The following is a 20,293-nucleotide window of genomic DNA, read 5'->3' as shown; positions in this document are numbered from 1 at the left end:
ATTGTCACTTTGTGAAAGTAAACTCCGTATTTGCAACTGTTTGCGACACTGACCTCAGTATGATACAAGCATGTCCATCAGATAAAGATGCACCTTTGCCTCAGCCCTCTACCACAGACAGCACACACACGCTATTACTGTGTTAATGATTAATCAGAGCCAAGCCTTAATTGCTATATAATACTTTAAAATAGGCGTTGTTTTTATATAACTGATTGTCATATATTAATTAGGTTTACAGGTTTGATAAAAACACTGCCATAAAAATAGACAGGAACCATATTCAGTTACACTGAATAGCTTCCTTTTTTTGGCAATTGTTATCTGCCTTTTTAACTTCCGTTTCAGTATGATACTTTGTATTTGTCAACTGCTAACTTTAACTTTTCATCGCATCACCTGCAGCTCACTTTTTTCTCCCAAGTGTAGATTCAACTACCTGTTAGTGGAGCAGTGAAGTGAGTGCTGTTCGTGGTCAACAAATGACGGCGTGCGGGGGATATTTAGTCCTGTACCTTCCTCAGAAACAGAAAGACTCGTCAGAAACACAAACTCACCTGACACCTTGTGTAATTCACAACCGTTCATCATACTTCATAACTGTTTATCATTGCTGCAATGGTTTCCTCGGTCTATTCTGGAAACCTTAAAGGCCTTTTCTTCAATTCTAAATTTTTTAAAGTAACTTACACCCTTGTCTGTAGTAATAGCAGTGTGTTCAGCCGCAAAGAATATGTTTTACAACATGAATATAAGAGGCAGAAGATTAGATAAGATAGAGATACTTTACTTATCCCAAAGGAAATTAAGGTGTCCAAAGCTTATACACAATATACATACACATAGGCACACAGACTACAAAAATACAAAGGAAGATATCAATAGTGTGCCTTTACAATAAAGTTTGGTTGTAGCAAAGGAGCGGTGTGGAAAAAATGCAGAAAGGTGCAATGGTATCATAGTTCAAGATAGTGTCAGTGCAAATTCTATATCTATTCAAGTACAACAGGCAACACAATATATCAAAAATAGAATAATCATTACTTAACTATACATAGACACTAGTAAAGACTTGAAGAAAAGTTTAAGTTGAAAACTTAATACACACAAAAAGACAGCGTGGTGTATTGACCATACAGGCAAGCTAGCAAAATGGGCAGATGTCTAATATAGCCAGTAAGGGAGTCAAACCGTGGCAATCAGATTAAGGTGCATTAAGTCAAAGGAAAAAATAATGAGGCTAGACTAAATGGGAAAGAGCAAAGGTCCACACAGTACTGGGTCATAAATGTAGGCACGGTATTCTGTTTAACAAAAGGCACATGAGTTTAGGTGGATATACCCTGTCAATGAAAGGCTGTTCTGGATGATCTGATTTGGAATTTTTAGTAAACTTTAAATGAATAGTGGATTTTGTTTTCAGTTTGGAGGCGAAATACAAGTTGTATCAGCAAATAGCTGTATTTTATGTTAATGTAGATGGAGTGATAATACTAGCACGCTAGCACGCTAAACTAAGTGTTAAACATTAGACATATTCAGTATATCTGCTAAACATCAACATGTTAGCATTGTCACCGTATGGATGCTAATGTTAGCATTTCGCACAGCCTCAACAGAGCACCTAACACCCTTGTAGTCTTGTTGCCTAAAACCTTTATTATGCTAAACATGATATTATTTTTAAATTCATGGCTTGACTTTGGGGAAAACCCCCTGTTTATAGTTTGTGGTTACATTACATTCATTTATCTAGGTAATTGTGAATAACCTGAATCCTCAGTTGTTGCTTGTTTCATTATATCAGTGCTAAAGGTATCATATGTTATGACATATGTATAGGTTATTTGGCATTTAAACACATTATACTTTTTTCTTCATAAAATAGGCTACCAGAGGCAGACAATGTTTTATCCATTATTCATCAGCAAGGCTGAAATGTAGCTGGTCAACATCATCTGTGCTCAGGTGGACTTCATGACATTATATTCTCAATCTAATCTATTTTTCATTTTTAGAATAACAAGCTATAATGGTATCCCCTCATGTGTTCTCCAGATCCTGCGTTTGGTTTATTTTGGTGCTAAATTGCTGTAATGTCTCTGCAGCTCTAAAAGATCGCCTGTGACGCAGCCTTTGGATTTTTATGTTTGATGCTCTTTTAATAGTTTTTCCAGCTGTGGTTCCTATTGTTGACTACCCAGCCCTTAGTCTTTACAACAGAGGTTCAGTTTGAAAACTGTTAGCTCAAAATGTCCTAATTTTGGCCTCAAAATATCACACACAAAATGAAAGCATCTTGTATCAAATTAGGTAGAGTGATATGTCACACAAAAAGTTGATCTGAGCATCACAACACTGTGTATGTTCATCTCTCATTTTAAAATAAAATTATCGTTATTATTATGAGGCTGTCAAATAGTAATACATTCTCATTAAAACAGTCAGCAGTGTGTTGCTGGGTTGACTCAGTGGTGGAGCAGGAGCACTAGAGGCTTATTCCTCAACGCAGAGATCCAGGGTTTGAGCCCGACCTGTGACGATTTCCTGCATGTCTTCCCCCTTTCTCACCTATGTTCATATTGAAATTATGTAGTAATTAAAGTAAGAATTACTTTTAAAAATGGGTTTATTGAATATTCTTTATTCCTGTTAATATAAATAATGTGGTCTAGAGGCTGATTTAACACTACAGTAAATCCTACTGTACATTCAAACAAGGTAAAATGATGCGATTGTACTTCACTGCATCACTTCACTTTCACTAAATACTATGCAGCATTTCGAGAGAAATCAAAAGCATTTCCTTTATTTCCATTGCTGTTAATATAAATAATGTGGTATAGTATAGTATAAGTAATAAGCACCGAAACTGAGGTAGCAGGATTCTGGAGCCTGAGCATGTGATTTATTGTTTTGCTTTAAATGCCAAATTCTGTTGTTCTGGGAAATAGAGCCATTATCAGACATAATCTTACCTATAGAAATGTTTAGATTGAATGTAAAATTAAATGCGCTGGCACTATAGCAAGGTCTGCTTAAATGTAGGCAGACATGATGGGTTGTAGAAATGGCTCAGGTAACATCATCATGTGACATTTTTAATCTAACCTCAAAACTTATTTATTTAGAATGGCTGTTAATTCATAGTAGCGCATAGTAGTAGTTGTGATATTTTCCCTTTCATTCTGCTTTTATGTATTCCTTTCTGATTATACTGTATGTTTCATTCCTTTTTGATTTTACTGTATGTTATGTTTTATTGTTAAGCACTTTGGATACCTGCTGGTTGCTGTAAAGCGCTATATAAATAAATGTTGATGTTGATCTGACCAGCAGATGTCAGTACAATGCCGAGTTGAGTTCAAATCTGTAGCCTTAGATAATCAGAGTCAAATATGGGCAGGATGCTTGCAAACACCTGTGCACCCAAACAAGTATACAATGACAGTTGTATTGTAATATACAGTCTATCAGTGGGAGTAAATCATCACCTTCAAGTTCAAAAGTTGGCCATCTTTTAATAAAAAGCAAGTGTATGTTGATAATTAATCATTCATGCTACTCGTTATTCTTGGCAAATCCTCACCAACATCTGCACGGTGCTTTTTAATCCAAGTTGTAGCCCTTTGAGATTAATTTGTGTAAGAGTTCAGTCTTTGCTTTTTTCGGAGCTCTAGCTGTCTCAGTTTTGCTGCTCCGTGGTTATACCCTGACAGCATAACGCTTGCATGTTAACTACGCCTCAGCAACCCAAGGTTTTGTCTACACTCCTTTGCTGACATGTGCATCATGTCTATTCATAAGATATAGAGACAAGACCTGTCTCAGTTTTGGCGCTGTGTGCACAAACCCGGGATGTGCGTGTCCCAGACAGAGAATGAAGCACACATCATGGGCTGTTTCCTCATAATGATGGATGAAAGCACTAATGCTTTTGGATGAGAGAGGCAGGCCGCTCTGTTGCACTCAGACACAAGCTTACAACATGTCTGTGTGTGTGTGTGTGTGTGTTTGTAGGTTCTTAACTGTGTGTGTTTGTTTAAGTGTGTGTGAATCTGCTCCTCATTAGCTAGTAGATAAAAGGAGTGTGTGGAGCAATAGAAGAGGTGATTCCTCCCTGTGGAACCATACCTCCCGCTCTGTTTCTTATCTGTATCGCTGTGTGTGTGTGTGTGTGTGTGTGTGTGTGTGTGTGTACACAATATATTACCTTAATCCCACTGATCAGCATTTTAAAGTTTGGTTCATTCACCGCTGAGATAAAAGATTATTCATAGGGATTAGAGATGAATTTAGGTATGTGTTGCTACTTTGTGTAATCAATTCTCTTTTTTCTAGTTTGGGATTCTTCTTTAAGATACACACGTTCAGCCAAATACTGCATCACCTGACAGTTTTTATCCAGGATTTTATGATCACTCCTGCAGTTTATTTCAGCATTGGACTCATTGTTTTATGAGGTGCAGTTCACTTAGAGAGTGCATAGTGAGGAAAAGCTGTGTCAACATCTGGACAGACTGCAAAGCTGGGAGCATCTTTTTGGTGCAAACAATCCTGAGGGGCCTGAGGGTTCTTATGGGTTATGGGTTTTAAGTGTCTGATGGTGCTGCATTTACTTGTGAATGAGTATTCAGTTTTGTCTTTGTCATTAAATGTGTTTCAGCCTCACAGCTTCATTACTCTAGAAGTGTAAATGTCTGATTTCACTTTTTCCATAAACAGCTGAACGGGGGACATTTCTGAGATGGTTTTACTTTTATTCGAAACTAAAAGCACAAGCCAAGTTCCGTAAGATCCTTTTAACTTTTGACAGACCCATGCTAGCCCCCCCCACACACACACACTTCCGATCCATGTGCTACACTAAGATAATTACATCACAGGATTAGGAGAATATCCTTGGTTGAACAAAGAAGTTGTCAAGCATTTTCATGTCAAAGACAACCACACACATCTCAGGCCATGGACTCCTATTAAGGGACACTTTATCTCATATGGGAACGTTCCACTAATCAACTACTTGTCTTTCTACACTTAACATGAGGAGATAATAATCATAATGAGACGAGTGATTACAGTGATCATCATAATGCCTATGAACTGGGATAATATCAAAGAATTATCCAGTGAAATTAAAATCAAATCCTTAGTTTGCAGGGGAGCCTCTGAAACCCTTTAAGGACATTTTCTCACTAATAACATAATAAAAAAACATTATTTTCAAAAATCTTAAGCAGGTTTTTTTAAAACCATAGAATTACCAGATTTAATCTTTTGACCTTTTTCTGTGACTCCATTGCAGGTGACATTAAGAAATCTGATTTGAGTTTCCTATTTGAGGCAAATAAAATTGATTCAGTCTTAACCCAAATGTAGTGAGAGTATTGTCCACTAGCCATGGAGCTATGACCGATCCCTGTGGAACACCACACGTGACCATTGGATCTGATAAGATACTAATATCTAGACCCAAGGTTATCCTACACAGTAGTGTCACATTTATTACATAGAATTATTTCATTTACTGTATCAAATTCCTTTTGATGGCTGATTAGTTGGTTTTATTTTATTTGGGGACTGTTAGTAGTGAAAATGAAACTTATCTTTTGACTCGTGTCATTCGAATGACATCATAAAGCAATTTGCCTCCATTAAAGGGATACGCCACCGTTTGTTGAAATAGGGCTTATCATGGTCTCCCCTAGCTGTAGATAGGTGGGCCAACGCATTTTTTGTGCATGCATTGTTTTAGTCCGGGGCGACACCGGCAGCGCCGCCGCTAGTTAGCTTAGCGTAGTGAATGGAATCCTATGTTGCCGGTTAGCATGTTGTTAGTAAAAGTGAGCCAACAAAAGACAAAAAAACAACCTAATTACTTGCACTGAGACAAAAAAATGCATTGGCCCACCTATCTACAGCCAGGGTAGACCGTGATAAGCCCTATTTCAACAAACCGTGGTGTATTCCTTTAAGAAAAATTCCACTCTTTTAAAAAAAGTCCCAAAGTGCTTCACACAATAAAACCAGTCACCACTTCACTGCAGCAAGCAATCATTTTGTAAAGTCAAATTCCCCTGTTTCTAGCTTTAAGAAAGATTGGTGTATGTTTTTTTTGTTTTTACTGTGCTGTCCTGGGGGACTCAGGGATTCTTAAAATGGGCAGACTGACATTTCATTGTATGCAAATCGGTTACTTTAGTGCTCCACCTGAGCTGCCTTTGCTTCAGTGGATGTCTACACAAGGGATTTCATTTCCATCAAAGTAAAATGCCCACACTCTCCAGGAGCAGGGTGCTCTGACACCCTGGAGAATCTGAAGTTGAATAGTTCCTTATCTCATCAGACATGCTGGTCATGACCTGTGTGAAGATACAGGAAAAATCAATGAGGAGCCGCCGACCAAACAACATCAGATGTTTGAGAGTAGGCAGAAGCGAGCAACTTTTGGCATGCCTTCAATAAGCTGCTATCTTAAAAAATGTGAAAGAAAGACTCAGCACATGTTAGCCAAGCTGGAGCACCATACACACACTTCCCACACAAGTGCAGTAGAACAGCGGCAGCAAAACTTATGAAACCATCAGCAGGACTGCCAGCAACCAACAAACAAATCACAAACACAAATAGTGAAGCCCTCCACCCCCACAGTTCAAACTAACTCCCCCTCGTCCCTGCAGCATCCAGACATTTTTCAAAGCATCAGTATGGTTTCTCAAGCAGTAACACACAAACTAAACCTTGAGGCACTCTGAGATCGTTCAACAAGGCCATCATGCTGCACACTAGGAGTCCCAGAACATGTTACCTCTCTCCTGCAGGTCGGCCAAATAGACAAATGGAAAATGTTGTTCCACGGGCTGCATAAAATCTCCAAGACATTCTCCAGTTTAAAACAAATCATTCGAAACTATCACAGTGTAAACAAGACAAGTGGCATTCACAAAAAAAGTGCTATATCTATACCTATGCCAAAAAACTATTTGTAACCATGGCACCATCTTCTGCCACACAAGGCATTTAAGAAAAGGTATCCGGTACTCTCCACTAAACCTTGCAGAATTGCAGCTCTTTGTCCCAATGATGATCCCTGACATCCTGAAAGACCTGGATTTTGTTCACTAGAGCAGAGAAATCAACGGCATCCATTCCTTAAGAGAAAGAGAATGTTCGGTTATTGATCCGCCTGAAATAGTGCAATCCAATATTAACCCCGATCACGATTTTGGCTTGCCACAATTAAAAGAACATGATCGTTCAAAATGTGTTTTCATCTAGAAACTTCTGCTGCATATCAAATCAAGCACTTCCTAAACTAACAGCATGAATCAGGAAGGACTCAGCAGCCAGTGGTGGCATTACTCATGTCTGTGTATACCTTCATTAAATCGCCTAAAAACGGCACCAGGCTGACCACCATCAGACCTTCACACACAGTAGTCTGCCCCATTATAACTTATAACTTGACTCAGCTGGACATTTCTCCGTTCTCAGCTGAGATGGACGGGAAAGCGCTGCAGCGTTTCACTGTTTACAGTGTATGAGTTAGCCAGCGGCTAGCAGAACTTTTCCTTTGCTCGATTCATTTGTAATTTTCAGTCTGCATGTACATTTTTTTCAGCCTACAATTGTTGAAACAGCTAATATTGGTAGTGAGAGCAACAAGTTAGCAGCTGCCAAGTCGTCACTGCACCTCTCTCTGAGTGTGCTGCACACTGTGTGTGTGTGTGTGTATATATGAAGAAGAAGACAGAAATGCCACCATAAAAAACCCAATGAAGACTCTCACACTGAGCTGAAATGGAGACACTGTGCTGCAACATTTATCTCTATAGGTTTAATTAAAGGTATTCATTTTTTAAGGATTCTATTAGTATTGAAGAAAAAAAAAGTATACCAAATCCCCAAATTGTAAACCAAATACCTACCCAATAATGAATATTTGGATCCAGCCCTACTTATCTAAAATGTTGGTTTTGCTTGTATCTTAATACACAGAATCAAATAATAATTGTCAATAAAATACAGATGTTTTTTTTGTGTAGCTCTTGAGAATCCTAAATGGTTTAGAATTTGCAATTAGCCTACATTGTTATCTCTCTTAACCCCAACACACCCACCCACGTCAATTGTATTTCCATACTCACTCACACTTGATGTATATCTCAGCAGCACAATCAATTAATCTATGAAAAGAAGAAAAACTTTGCAGGCGGTTTTGGAGCCCTGGGAATGGGACACTGATGGTTATCTCAAATATAAACATTTCATAGGGGAAAATTGTAGCCTACTTTTTACTCCATTACATTTATTTGACAGCGTATAGTTACCAACTCATTTTCAGATTTGAATTTTACATTAACAAAACATATAATAAGCGTGTAAAATACAATGCATCATAAAGATTAAACCAGTTGCTGCTAAATGCTTCCCTCCGCTATGTTCACCGCTGTTCACAGCTAAACTAAGAAGCATATTCCTACTGCTTTGGCTAACTTGTATATGACAGTCGTGAGCTGAATGAAGAGAAGGAGGGAGTGTGTGTGTGTGTGTGTGTGTGTGTGTGTGTGTGTGTGTGTGTGTGTGTGTGTGTGTGTGTGTGTGTGTGTGCGTGTGTGTGTGTGTGTAAGAGAGATAGAGAGACAGGCAGAGAGCTCCTCAGTTGCCTTAGCAGCGCAGCTTCATTCCTTCACAGTGTAGGGCTTCAGTCCGGTGCTGTGAGCGCTTCGCTGCGCTGCGCTTCACGGGGCTTCCCATAGGCTACGACCGCACGTTAATTAACTTCTCACGGTCCGGTTATTGTCCCGTTATTCCACGGTGTAAGAATTTAAAATCAGTGAAAACTCAAAGTGGAGTTTTTTTTCTCCCAAGTTTCACACTCCGGCTGTTGTGAAGAAAAACGCGACTGCAGCGAGTGGTTCCAGCGCGGCTCCAGTTTGAAGCAGCCCACGCAGGTGTAGGCTCATTCCGCTGCTAATAACCGTCCTGTCGCCGGAGAGGATGGCTCTGCACACGGTCAATGGGAGTGCGGCGGACGTGTCTGCGGGCTGTGCGCAGCAGGGGAACTTCAGCATGGAAGTCACCGACTACAATATCAGCTGCAATAACGGCTCTGTCCTCCCCAGCCCGGCCAGAGGAGTAAACGGTAAGATTGCTTCTTTTTCTTCACTTCTTCTTCTGGAGGCTACACCAAGCTGTCTCTCATTAATCATCCAAGCTCAGGTGCTCAACTGTATTAATGCTTCATGGCAGCAAAGACAACATCTGGCCCCAAACAGACGAAACAAATAAGGTGGTATTGTTTTTTCTTAAACTGATTATCAGGATTTGGATAGGCTAGCCTATATGTCTCTTGTATGGCTGTCATCTTTTTATAATAGCCTGTCTGTTGGCACTGGGAAAAAATAATTTAAACTATTTTTTCTTCTTTTCATAAAAAAAAGTTCATATCTGACAGTGAATAACAGCCTACAAAACAAAGGGGTCAACTTCTTAATAGAAAAGATGTTATTCATTCAGCTTGATACTGTTGTTTGCCCCTAATTACAAAGTGCCACCTATGAAAGATTACCTGCTTAAAATATAAAATCAGTAGACCTGATGTCATTCTTCACAGATTGAACTTTGACCTTCTAACCATCACAGATTGTTCTTTAATTTTTCTACTCTGTGCATGTTCACTGTGTTTTACCTTTAAATGATTTCCAATCAGGAATTTTGTGTAAATGAAGTTCTTCATCCTGATTGTATGCAATCAGTCTCCGAGCAGACCAATTTACTGCTGCTTCTCTCTGCATCAATAATGCCACAATCAGCAGAGTTGTTGTGTGCAGTGTGAGAGCCTTTTTTTAATTTGAATTCTGAATGTTGATTTTTACTGTGTACATTTATCAAAATGTCGCCTACCCGTTGAGGAGATTAAACCCTACACCAGAGGAGAAGATAAGGCCCACAAGCCTTGTCTCCTATCAGGACACCAGTGGAAAATAAGGGCTGATTAGGTAATGAGGTCTGAGCGTGGGAGAGAGTTCTATTTACATTTTTTTTTTCCTGCTGCTGCTGCAGTATCAAGTAAATTTCAAATCTTCCCCCACTAAATAATTCACAGCCTGGGCTGCATTACTTGTATTGACCTAATACAGGAGGCAGGCTGGAACATCACTCAACTACCCAGAGAGCAAACGCTATGGGGTGTGTTCAGTGTTTGACCAAGAGAAATGTCCTGCTGACAGATTGTCACCTCCATCTCATTCCCTCTGTGACACACTATGTCATGTATATTGCTGAAACACTAATGGTGCTGTTTGATGATATAGCTCCACAACATGACAATGTGATTGCTAGTGGTCTGATTGTAATACAGACATAAAGAGGCCACACACACACACACACACACACACAAACACACACACACACACACACACACACACACACACACACACACACACACACACACACACACACACACACACACACACACACACTTCTTTTATTTACCTTAATCCTTAGTGCTCCTTCTATGCGGTCTCCCTTTAGGCCAAGGAGAGAGCAATGGAGCGTGATTATGCTTTCAGATATGATATTCCAGTGCTGGGACAGGAAATTATAGTCCCACCCCCAACTTCCACTTGTGGAATTACTGCTGTCCGATTCATTGAATTGGAGATTTTGTCCTTCACTTGCTAAAGGACTGAGCTGCTGATACAGTGAAAAAAACGATATACAAAACTATAACAGCCGTTTGATCAAACTAAATCTGGGATAGTCAAGTAAATATATTCATATATACAATATTCTGATGATGGACTGAATATAAAACACTAAAGCAATGAGAGAAATGAAGCTGATACATTTTACTTTGCATGCAAATGGCCTGGGCTTCTGATACATGGCTTAAATATTTGTTTTGAGTCAGAAAGATTATTTTGTTGATTACGTTAGGAATAAAGCATTAACCACATAGCAATGTGATTCTGAATAACTGAGCAATAATTCTCAACTTCTAAAATAGAATAAATAGAAAATGATGCATTTTTATGAAAGAAAAAACAGAAAGTTGATCAAAATAACTCTAATAAGTATCTGTACATATTTCCACATGTTGAACCAGAGCACTGAGCGTAAAAAAGCAATGAAAAATGAAGCTGAGAAATTTCACATTACAAGTTATTTTCTATGCGTAGGACTCAAATCAATTTAACATTTGGTCTTTGTCACAAAAAAAAATGTCACAAAATAGTGGCAAATGCCCATCAGAGTTTTCCATAGCCCGAGGTGACAGCTTCAAATTGCTCCTTTTAGTCCGGCAGCCCAAAACCCAAAGGTATTCAGTACAGTGCATGAGAAAACCAGAAAATGCTTATATATTTGAGAAGCTGAAAACTGTTATTTCTTTGGCATTTAAAGAAAACAAAAAAAAGAATTCATGAGAGTAATCAATCTCTTAATCAATCCAGGCTACTAAAAGTCTACCCGAGGATAGGCGACAAATGAAACAGATGCTCTCTGCTTTCTGAACTTAAACTCCTGCATTCTGTTCTCGTCCTCTGCTTCAAAGCTCCTGGGCAAAAATCCCTTAAGATGGAGAAGATTAAATACACTATCAGAGGATCAGTTAATAAGTTGTTCTCAAAATTTGAACGCTTTTTTTTTCAAAGGCTACAAAAACTTCCTGACTATGGCGATGGATGGAGCTACTTGAAGTTGAGAACTTTATATCATCTGGGTACACAATTCTAACCTCTGACTGACCTAAGACTGCTGATCGGATCTGAGACCACTAGTACAGGGCCCATTAAAAACATGCCTATTCAGAATGGGACAATGGCTTGGCCTACTGTACTGCTGCTTGCAGCTTTCAAATGTAACTGTACTGCACTATACAATTTTGAGGTACTTGAACTTTACTTGAGTATTTCTGTTGATACAAACACGAGCTGAGCCGGACTGTGTAGTCGGCGAGTGGTTAATGACCTGCTTTAATCTTCTTTTCAACCTCATTTTTTGACACCGTCAGTTTTTTATTTTTTTGCTGTTTTTGTTTTAACCGGCCGCTCCCATGCAGCAGAGTTAAAACCGTAGACAGCCAGGTAAAGATGTGCTGGAGTCAGCCTGCAGAGCCGTTATTCAAAGTTTATTAATATTGAAAGTACTGCTGATCAGTTTACAATGCCTCGTTGTTGTTGTTTTTGTTTTTTTAAGCACATAGTTACATATGCATTAGTCAAAAAATCGTCCATGAAACATGGAATAGTAATCCAATAGGATACTGTGTGAAGTGAAAAGGACAGGTAAATGCAGGTTAGTTATAGTTATAGTATATACAGATTTGGCCCTAAGTAGATCAAAAATCGCACTCCTTCTTGCATAGGATAACATTATCGCTGATGCCCATAATTAATAAATGCTGATATACTTACTTAGAAATCATAGAAAAAAGATGCTCCTACATAACAGTTTGCATGAGAGTCATTCATTTTAAAATTGTCTTCAGTATCAAAGTAAATCAGTGCTATATCTGTACAACCATAGGTGCATTGCAAACAGGGCTAGGTAAAAGCTAATTCTTCAAACTCTGAATGGTGCCAATTTGCCAAAATGTAAACAAATTGTACAAGCAAAATTATAGATGATTTAAATGTAAATGCCCCCGAAAAATCCTTACATTTTTTGTGATCTGTATTTAAATGTTAATTCTGGAGATACAGACTGTCTGCAATGTTTGCTGCTACAACTAAAGGAGCAGCTGTAAAACTCCTACAGCACAGAAATGAAACAACATCTGACATACATCACATTATGGTAATCATTCAGGACTCTGGAGAGCAGTTCAGCTCAGACAGTGCCCTGCTGATGTGGAACAACATCTGTAGCTGCACCTTGGCTGGCTCGGACACTCTCCGTTCCCTGCTGATTCAAAGTGCCACTTTGCTGAGCTCACTCAGTCTTTTTGAGTGCATGTGAGATAAGTTATCATGAAGTGGATCTCATAAGCATTAAATGAACACCGTTTCATTTTTCAGAGGGAAAACTTAGCAGTCGCCCCGGGCTCTGGGTATTTACACGGTGATGTAGGCTGTCATAACAGGATCACGGTAATAAGATCAAATAATTGGAAATTTTTTGAAGCAACTTGGTGAGGCAGAACTAACACACACACACACACACACACACACACACACACACACACACACACACACACACACACACACACACACACACACACACTGGGTGTACCAGATATTTCCTCGTTTGCGATTATGAGCTGTTACCTCTTGTGCACAGTTCACATCCTGCTGCGTTATACATTTTATAAGGAAAATCGATTATAGCTTTTATATGCATTTATCTCATCAATTCACTCCATGGATAAAGTACAAATATCACAGATTATGAGGGTGTATAAGTAGACAGCACAAATAAAGATCTCGTCAACCATACAATGGTTGTGTTGAGGTGTAATGCCCTCTGTCTGCACGTTGGCTTTATTAACTCGCGATAGCGGAGGATTAAAGGGGGAAAGGGCGGGAGTTTTATGGGGTTATCTGGTATCAGTCAGACTGGAGGTCTAATTTCACCGTTGGTTAATCCTTAGCGATGTGACTCGCTAAATGACAAAGCAAATACAACCATACTTTATAGGGCTAGCTCCACCCCTGTGCAACCATACATGACGAGCATGTTTAATGATAGTGAAATAGATGAGCTGTGATTTCTCTTTCCCCGTGACTCTCACAAAGTTTAAGGATCTCTATAGTCCGGAGAAAGTCTAATTAGTAATTGCACTGCAAACTTTGGGAATACAGGTGCCTCGTCGCTGGTTTTGTTGCCATAGTGATTTATGGGAATCAAGTGGCAAACACCTCGTTTAATTTGATAAGGGAGTCCCTTATGCAGCTCCTCTAATAGCTACGAGGTTCTTGTTCCAATGAGTTCATATGAGGCAAATGAGGAATCTCCCATATAATCAATTTCAACAAGTTAGGGTCAGAGTAATTGATTTAACTTCCTTTAACCCTTGGATGCATGACCTACCAATACCTACACTCTTCCATGAGTGGGGTCAAAAATGACCCCAATTAGAATGAATGCGTTTTATGCAGTAAATTTAATACATTTCTATCATAAGTCAAAAAACTACTTACTTCTTAACAATACAATATCATACACACACACACAGACAGACACACACACCTCATGATTGTGCTCAAGAGTATATTCACATAGTGTGCATGTCTAAGGGCAGCACGGTCTCACAGCGGTTCGTGAAATGGTCACGTTATTTTTAATCTATTGATTCGTGTACACGGACACGATTATCTCGTTGCTGAGGATGTCATTTATTCGTGTGGTCAGCACGGAGAAAGGACACGCCACACGCCGGGACACAATCCCTGGTCTCTGGGATGCTGACGCGCCACAACAACGGGACGATTGGGGTTTATGCCGGGACGTGAACCCCGGTCTCCGGGGTGAAAGTCCTGTGTTGTTTGACCCATCCACTACCCCAACCAACCTCCTTACTTGAATTTTCTGTATTTAATACTACTCGCTACTGTAATCGTGCTGTGATCACAAAATATGCTTCCCATTGAAATTCATTAGTTTAAAAATCGTCCTCACCAACACAAAAAATTGAGAAAAACGTGTCCTTGTACATGAATCTATAGATTAAATAATGTGACCATTTCACGAACTACTGAGAAATGCTGTAAATGCTAGCAGGTTTAGAGCCACTACTAAAAATAATAAATAATTTTGAAATCATATTTGATCTACTGAAAGCGCATGAAATCTTGCAAAACGTGCTTGTCTTTATAGCTTGTAACTTTTGTTACATTCCATAGACTAAACATTTAATTTATTAAAATAACCATAAGTTGCAGCCATAATATTTACAGTCTATGGTTGCATCCCAGCTACTGGCAGGAAATGTAAACACACCAATATTTAGTTTCATCAAGGCTGACTGTCATTGTGACAGATTGTAATTGACTGACACAATGTTGAGCACTGAAATTAATTTTCAACTGGAAATGTCAAAGTGCCAACAGACCTTTCTGACATGTTGGTGGTTACCAGTTAGAAATTATATAACTAACCACATCACTGCCTCTTGAAAAAACTACTTACTACTTAACAATACTTCAAAGTATTTGCATAACTTAACTCATGGTAAGGGAATTAAGGTAAAGTAAAGTAAACATGAAGGGATTTTGGTAAGCACTGTTTCAAATAGGAATACACTAATGCACTGTTAGTAGCAGTGATCAGATCCGTGATTGATAGAGTATTAAAAATAATGTTAACATTTGGTAAAAATAACCTTCAGGGTGGTGAGACTGCTGGCATTAGATGTGTGGATCAACAGTAAATGTATACCTGACAGTCACAGTTGATAAAAATCAAAGGCTCCTAGGGTTAACCTTTGAAATTCCATAGAAAATGCTTGGGGTCATTTTTGACCCCACGTATGGAAAAGTGTGGTACTGATACAAAACATGTAATTACTTAAAAAATATAACAATTAGATACAAATCCAAATGGCCTCATGTCAAAGACAACCTATTTGAGGAATACATGGAAGATTAAATGATAAAAATGTAAAATTACAAAGATATTGCAAAAAAACAACCGCTGGGGTCATTTTTGACCCCACTTATGCATCTAAGGGTTAATGAATATCCTAGAATTACCTAAAGCAATTAAAAAAACATACTGCACCAATAATTACATTGCATAGGCTGGAAGAGGTTTGTTTAGGGATTGATAGGCGTCTCAACCTCCTCTTAACCATTACACTCTACATGGTCTCAGTTAAACTACTGTTATTCTCAATGCAACATACATGCAGCCGTTTTTGTACACTGAAGCATCTACATACTGTACACAATAAGTATGTACCTTCCTTGAGAACATGAACTCAAATTGCAGCCTGCCCGTCAAACACTGGCAGGCAGGCATCTGGCTTCCTCGCATTGTGTTTGCAGAGACTGCAGAGTGGACAGGGGATTTACTGAATATGTTACCCTCCGGAGAGGCTGCAGTGCAGTAACTCTGCTAAATGCTTTACTTTAAATAGACATGAGCTCACACCTAATGTACATGTGCTATCTGCCATCCCATATTGCCCCTTAAGTTTACTCTTTTAACATGCTTTCAACTCTTCACTTTAGTGTCTCATAAGGCAGAGATTGGAGGAATTAGTGGCATCAAAAGCAAACGTGCATGTCTGACAACGTCTCGTGGGCAATTGAATATGTGCTGAGCTCGTTCGCACAAGCTCTCTCCAACTTCCAAAAATCTCCAGATAAGGACAGATCAATATTATCCTCTCATGGGTGTGGAGGAAAGACTAATTGAGTTGAATTGTGCTGACTGATACAGTAACTCGCCTCATTATAGTGATAAAATGTGACAGAGACAGAGCTCTATGCTTAATTGCTGTCCAGTGAAGCCAATGTGGCTTAAACCTGCATTCTACATGCAGTATCTTTCCAGCAGCGACTCTATTGGTTGCAAAAAGAAGTTGGCTTGTTTCAAAGAAAATAGACAGGTTTCCCTATAGCGTTTAGTTTAGCGCAGCACCAATGCAACCATAGTGTCATGACAACACAGTGGCTTGGCAGCGTCATCCTCCCCAGCTTTGCCTACTCGTCCAAAAATTGTCACGTCGGGTTTAAAAAAAACAACAAGATGGTGACGTCCAAATTGCCAAACTTGAGGCTTCAAAATGGTAGTCCACAAACCAATGGCTGACGTCACTGCTGCTACATCAATTATATATGTTATATTAAGAATTCATTTGCCACCACTTTTTGGAGTAATGTACTGTATGTTTAGTATATAGTATAGAGCTACAAAGAAGGCCAATAGGTCAAATCTGCAATGAGTCATATATATAAGTCATATATTTTCAAATATATCAAAAACCAGTGGGATTTTGTTATAAAGCCTACAGATTCTCTTAGACACTTTCAGTCTATAAGTGATCCGCATATACAGGCAAAATCAGTCTTGGTATTCAGCGATCATGCATTTCCTCTGTGATTGAACTGAAAATGATTGATTTGATCCATTAGGACACAAGACATGCCGTCAAACTCTCCAAACTTACTATTGGAATTTGTAAAGGGCAGCGTCTGATTAGCCGTGACAACCAGAGAAAGAACGGAGCTATTTAGTGCTCTGTGATCTATTGTTGGCAGTGTGGACACAAATCTTGCATTGGAAGCAAACTTCCACTATGAGGAAACATTCATACCAAGTATGTTTGGATTCAAATTTGGAGTGCTTACTAGTTGAAACGAGTCCAAAATGCAACCATTAATGGTTAAAAGCAAACAGATGTTTGTAATAACCAGCAGGCCCCTGTGCTCAGAAAGCCTATCAGAAAAAAAAAATCAATTTCAAAACATAGTCGGACTTGAATTAAGCCAATTTTTTCATTTGCTATGTAGCTCATAAACACCATAGAAAGTTACAGGGTATTACAGCAAAAGGCGATTATTCTTCACTAAAGTTACAAGGCTTATTGGAGGTTGTTGATTGTTTTTATTCACATTCCTGCCAAAATCATCACATCAGATCAAAGTGTTAAGTGAACCAAATATGAAAATGCAATAAAGTAACTTTAAAGCAACTTTATTGTAGGTTTTGTAAGGGCCATCTTATTTTCAATTCTGCCATTTCTGTACTGTTACTGAGAGACAATATTGTCCTTGATATTGAAAAATGTTTAATGAGGCTACAGAAAAGTCAACCAATGATGCATTTGCTTTGTCTCTTGATGGACATTTTCTTCCCCCTAAAAAGAGGTTTTCAGCTCTGACTTTCCAAATGAGACTATTTGTAATAAGAAAGAAAATATCATTTAAGGAGGTTTTTTTCCTCAACTAAATGGTACTCTGGGAAATCATATTAGACTCATTTATGTAATATTACAGCTGTCAGACAAAATTAATTATAGCAAATTACATTCATATCGATAGGTTAACAATCTCGGGATTTAGCCTCTGTAGGCAATGGCCAATATTTCAGGGTTCCAGTGTAGCCAGCGGATATCGGGATAACGGCCTCTTCCGTGCGCCGCTCATCGTTTACAGTCCGATTAGCAACGTGAGACACGAGAATGGAGTTGGAGACGACATCTACAACCTAATCTCTATAAACAAATATCTGCATAGGAATGCATATACAGTGGGGGAAATAAGTATTTGACCCCTTGCTGATTTTGCAGGTTTGCCCACTTACAAAGAATGCAAAAATCTACAATTTTAATCATATGTACATTCTAACAGTGAAAGACAGAATCCCAAAGAAAATTCCAGAAAATCACATCATATGAATTTATTAAAATTGATAACCATCTGATGAGGAAAAACAAGTATTTGACCCCCTGGACAAACAGCATGTTAATATTTTGTAGAAAAGCCATTATTGGCCAGCACAGATGTCAAACGGTTTTTATAGTTGGTGACAAGGTTTGTGCACATTTCGGCAGGGATGTTGGCCCACCTCCCTGCAGACAGCCTCCAAATCATTCAGGTTCCGAGGTTGTCGCCTGGCAACTCAATTTTAAGATCCCTCCAAAGATTTTCAATCGGATTCAGGTCTGGAGACTGGCTAGGCCACTCCAGAACCTTGATGTGCTTCTTCTTCAGCCACTCTTTTGTTGCTTTGGCGGTGTGCTTAGGGTCGTTGTCGTGCTGAAACACCCATCCTCGACCCATCTTCAGCTCTCTCACTGAGGGAAGGAGATGTCGGTCCAGAATTCCACGATACATGGCCCCGTCCATCCTCCCCTCAATACGATGGAGTTGTCCCGTCCCCTTGGCTGAAAAGCACCCCCAAAGCATGATGTTGCCACCACCATGCTTGACGGTGGGGATGGTGTTCTTTGGGTTGTACTCGGTGTTCTTTGCCCTCCAAACACGACGAGTTGAGTTGAGGCCAAAAGTTCTATTTTGGTCTCATCTGACCACATCACCTTCTTCCAGGCCTCTTCTGAGTCGTCCAGGTGGTGAATGGCGAACTTCATGCGGGCCTGTACATGTTTCTTCTTGAGCAGGGGGACTTTGCGTGCGCTGCAGGATTTCAATCCATGACGGCGTAGTGTGTTACCAACCGTTTCTTTTATAACTGTGGTCCCAGCTGCCTTCAGTTGATTCATCAGTTCCCCCCCTTGTGGTTTTGGGATGATTCCTCACCGTTCGCATGATCAGGGACACCCCACGAGGCAAGATCTTGTGTGGAGGCCCAGACCGAGGGAGGTTGGCGATGGTGTGGTGCTTCTTCCATTTCCTGATAACTGCACCGACAGTTGATCTTTTCTCTCCAAGTTGCTTTCCGATTCTCTTGTAGCCCATCCCAGCCTTGTGCAGATCAACAATCTTGTCCCTGATGTCCGTAGAAAGCTCTTTGGTCTTGCCCATGGTAGTGATGTTGGATGCTGGTTGTTTGGGTGTTCACAGGTGTCTTTTATACAGGTAACGAGGTGAGGCAGGTATATTTGATGTAGATAATTGGTTCGGATTGGGGCTGTGTCTTAAAGAAAGACTAACTGGCTTGTAGGAGCCAGAATACTTGCTGTTTGTCCAGGGGGTCAAATACTTGTTTTTCCTCATCAGATGGTTATCAATTTTAATAAATTCATATGATGTGATTTTCTGGAATTTTCTTTGGGATTCTGTCTTTCACTGTTAGAATGTACATATGATTAAAATTGTAGATTTTTGCATTCTTTGTAAGTGGGCAAACCTGCAAAATCAGCAAGGGGTCAAATACTTATTTCCCCCACTGTAAATAAATAAGCTAATAGAAATCGAAAACATCATCAGACAATAGCCAATGGGTTCCGAAATTACATTGAGCCAATGCATTATTTGCCCTTTCCAGATGAAAATGGCAAATAATTCACTGAACGTTCAGTCAAGACCATGAAGGACAAGTTTAAACAAAAGGGAATAAGTGGCTGACTCCCACAAGTTCAGGACTCATTACCTGACTCATGTCTACTGCTTCACAGGTTCATTTCCAAAGGGTTTTCTGCTCACTTGAAATTAGGAGTAGCATCAGATCTGGACGGAGCTGACAGTCATCTCTAACATTTCATCATCTCACAGGGGCTTGGTATGAAATACAGCCTCATAGCTAAGTTGTGATTAAAAGGATAGTTCAAAATTGTGGCATCTCAGTCACATGGCCTCTAAGATTATTACTGCCTTTACTTCCACAGGACAGATGAAGACATGAAAGGGGGAATGACATGCAGCAAAGGGCTGCAGGTTAGAGT

At 39.4% G+C, this 20,293-nt stretch overlaps 1 protein-coding gene across 1 annotated transcript in view; it reads left to right on the top strand.

The window, feature by feature from the left end:
* Positions 1-8,708: 8,708 nt before the first annotated feature.
* The window catches only part of cckbra (cholecystokinin B receptor a), a 28,398-nt gene continuing 16,813 nt past the window's right edge, over positions 8,709-20,293 (top strand). The window contains exon 1 of the mRNA XM_028571659.1: positions 8,709-9,145. Coding sequence (XP_028427460.1) covers positions 9,001-9,145 — 145 coding nt within the window. The 5' untranslated portion in view covers positions 8,709-9,000. The remainder of the gene's footprint in view (positions 9,146-20,293) is intronic.

Source organism: Perca flavescens, chromosome 24 (assembly GCF_004354835.1).
Source record: "Perca flavescens isolate YP-PL-M2 chromosome 24, PFLA_1.0, whole genome shotgun sequence".
NCBI lineage: Eukaryota > Metazoa > Chordata > Actinopteri > Perciformes > Percidae > Perca > Perca flavescens.
This window is presented reverse-complemented; position numbering and strand designations above follow the sequence as displayed.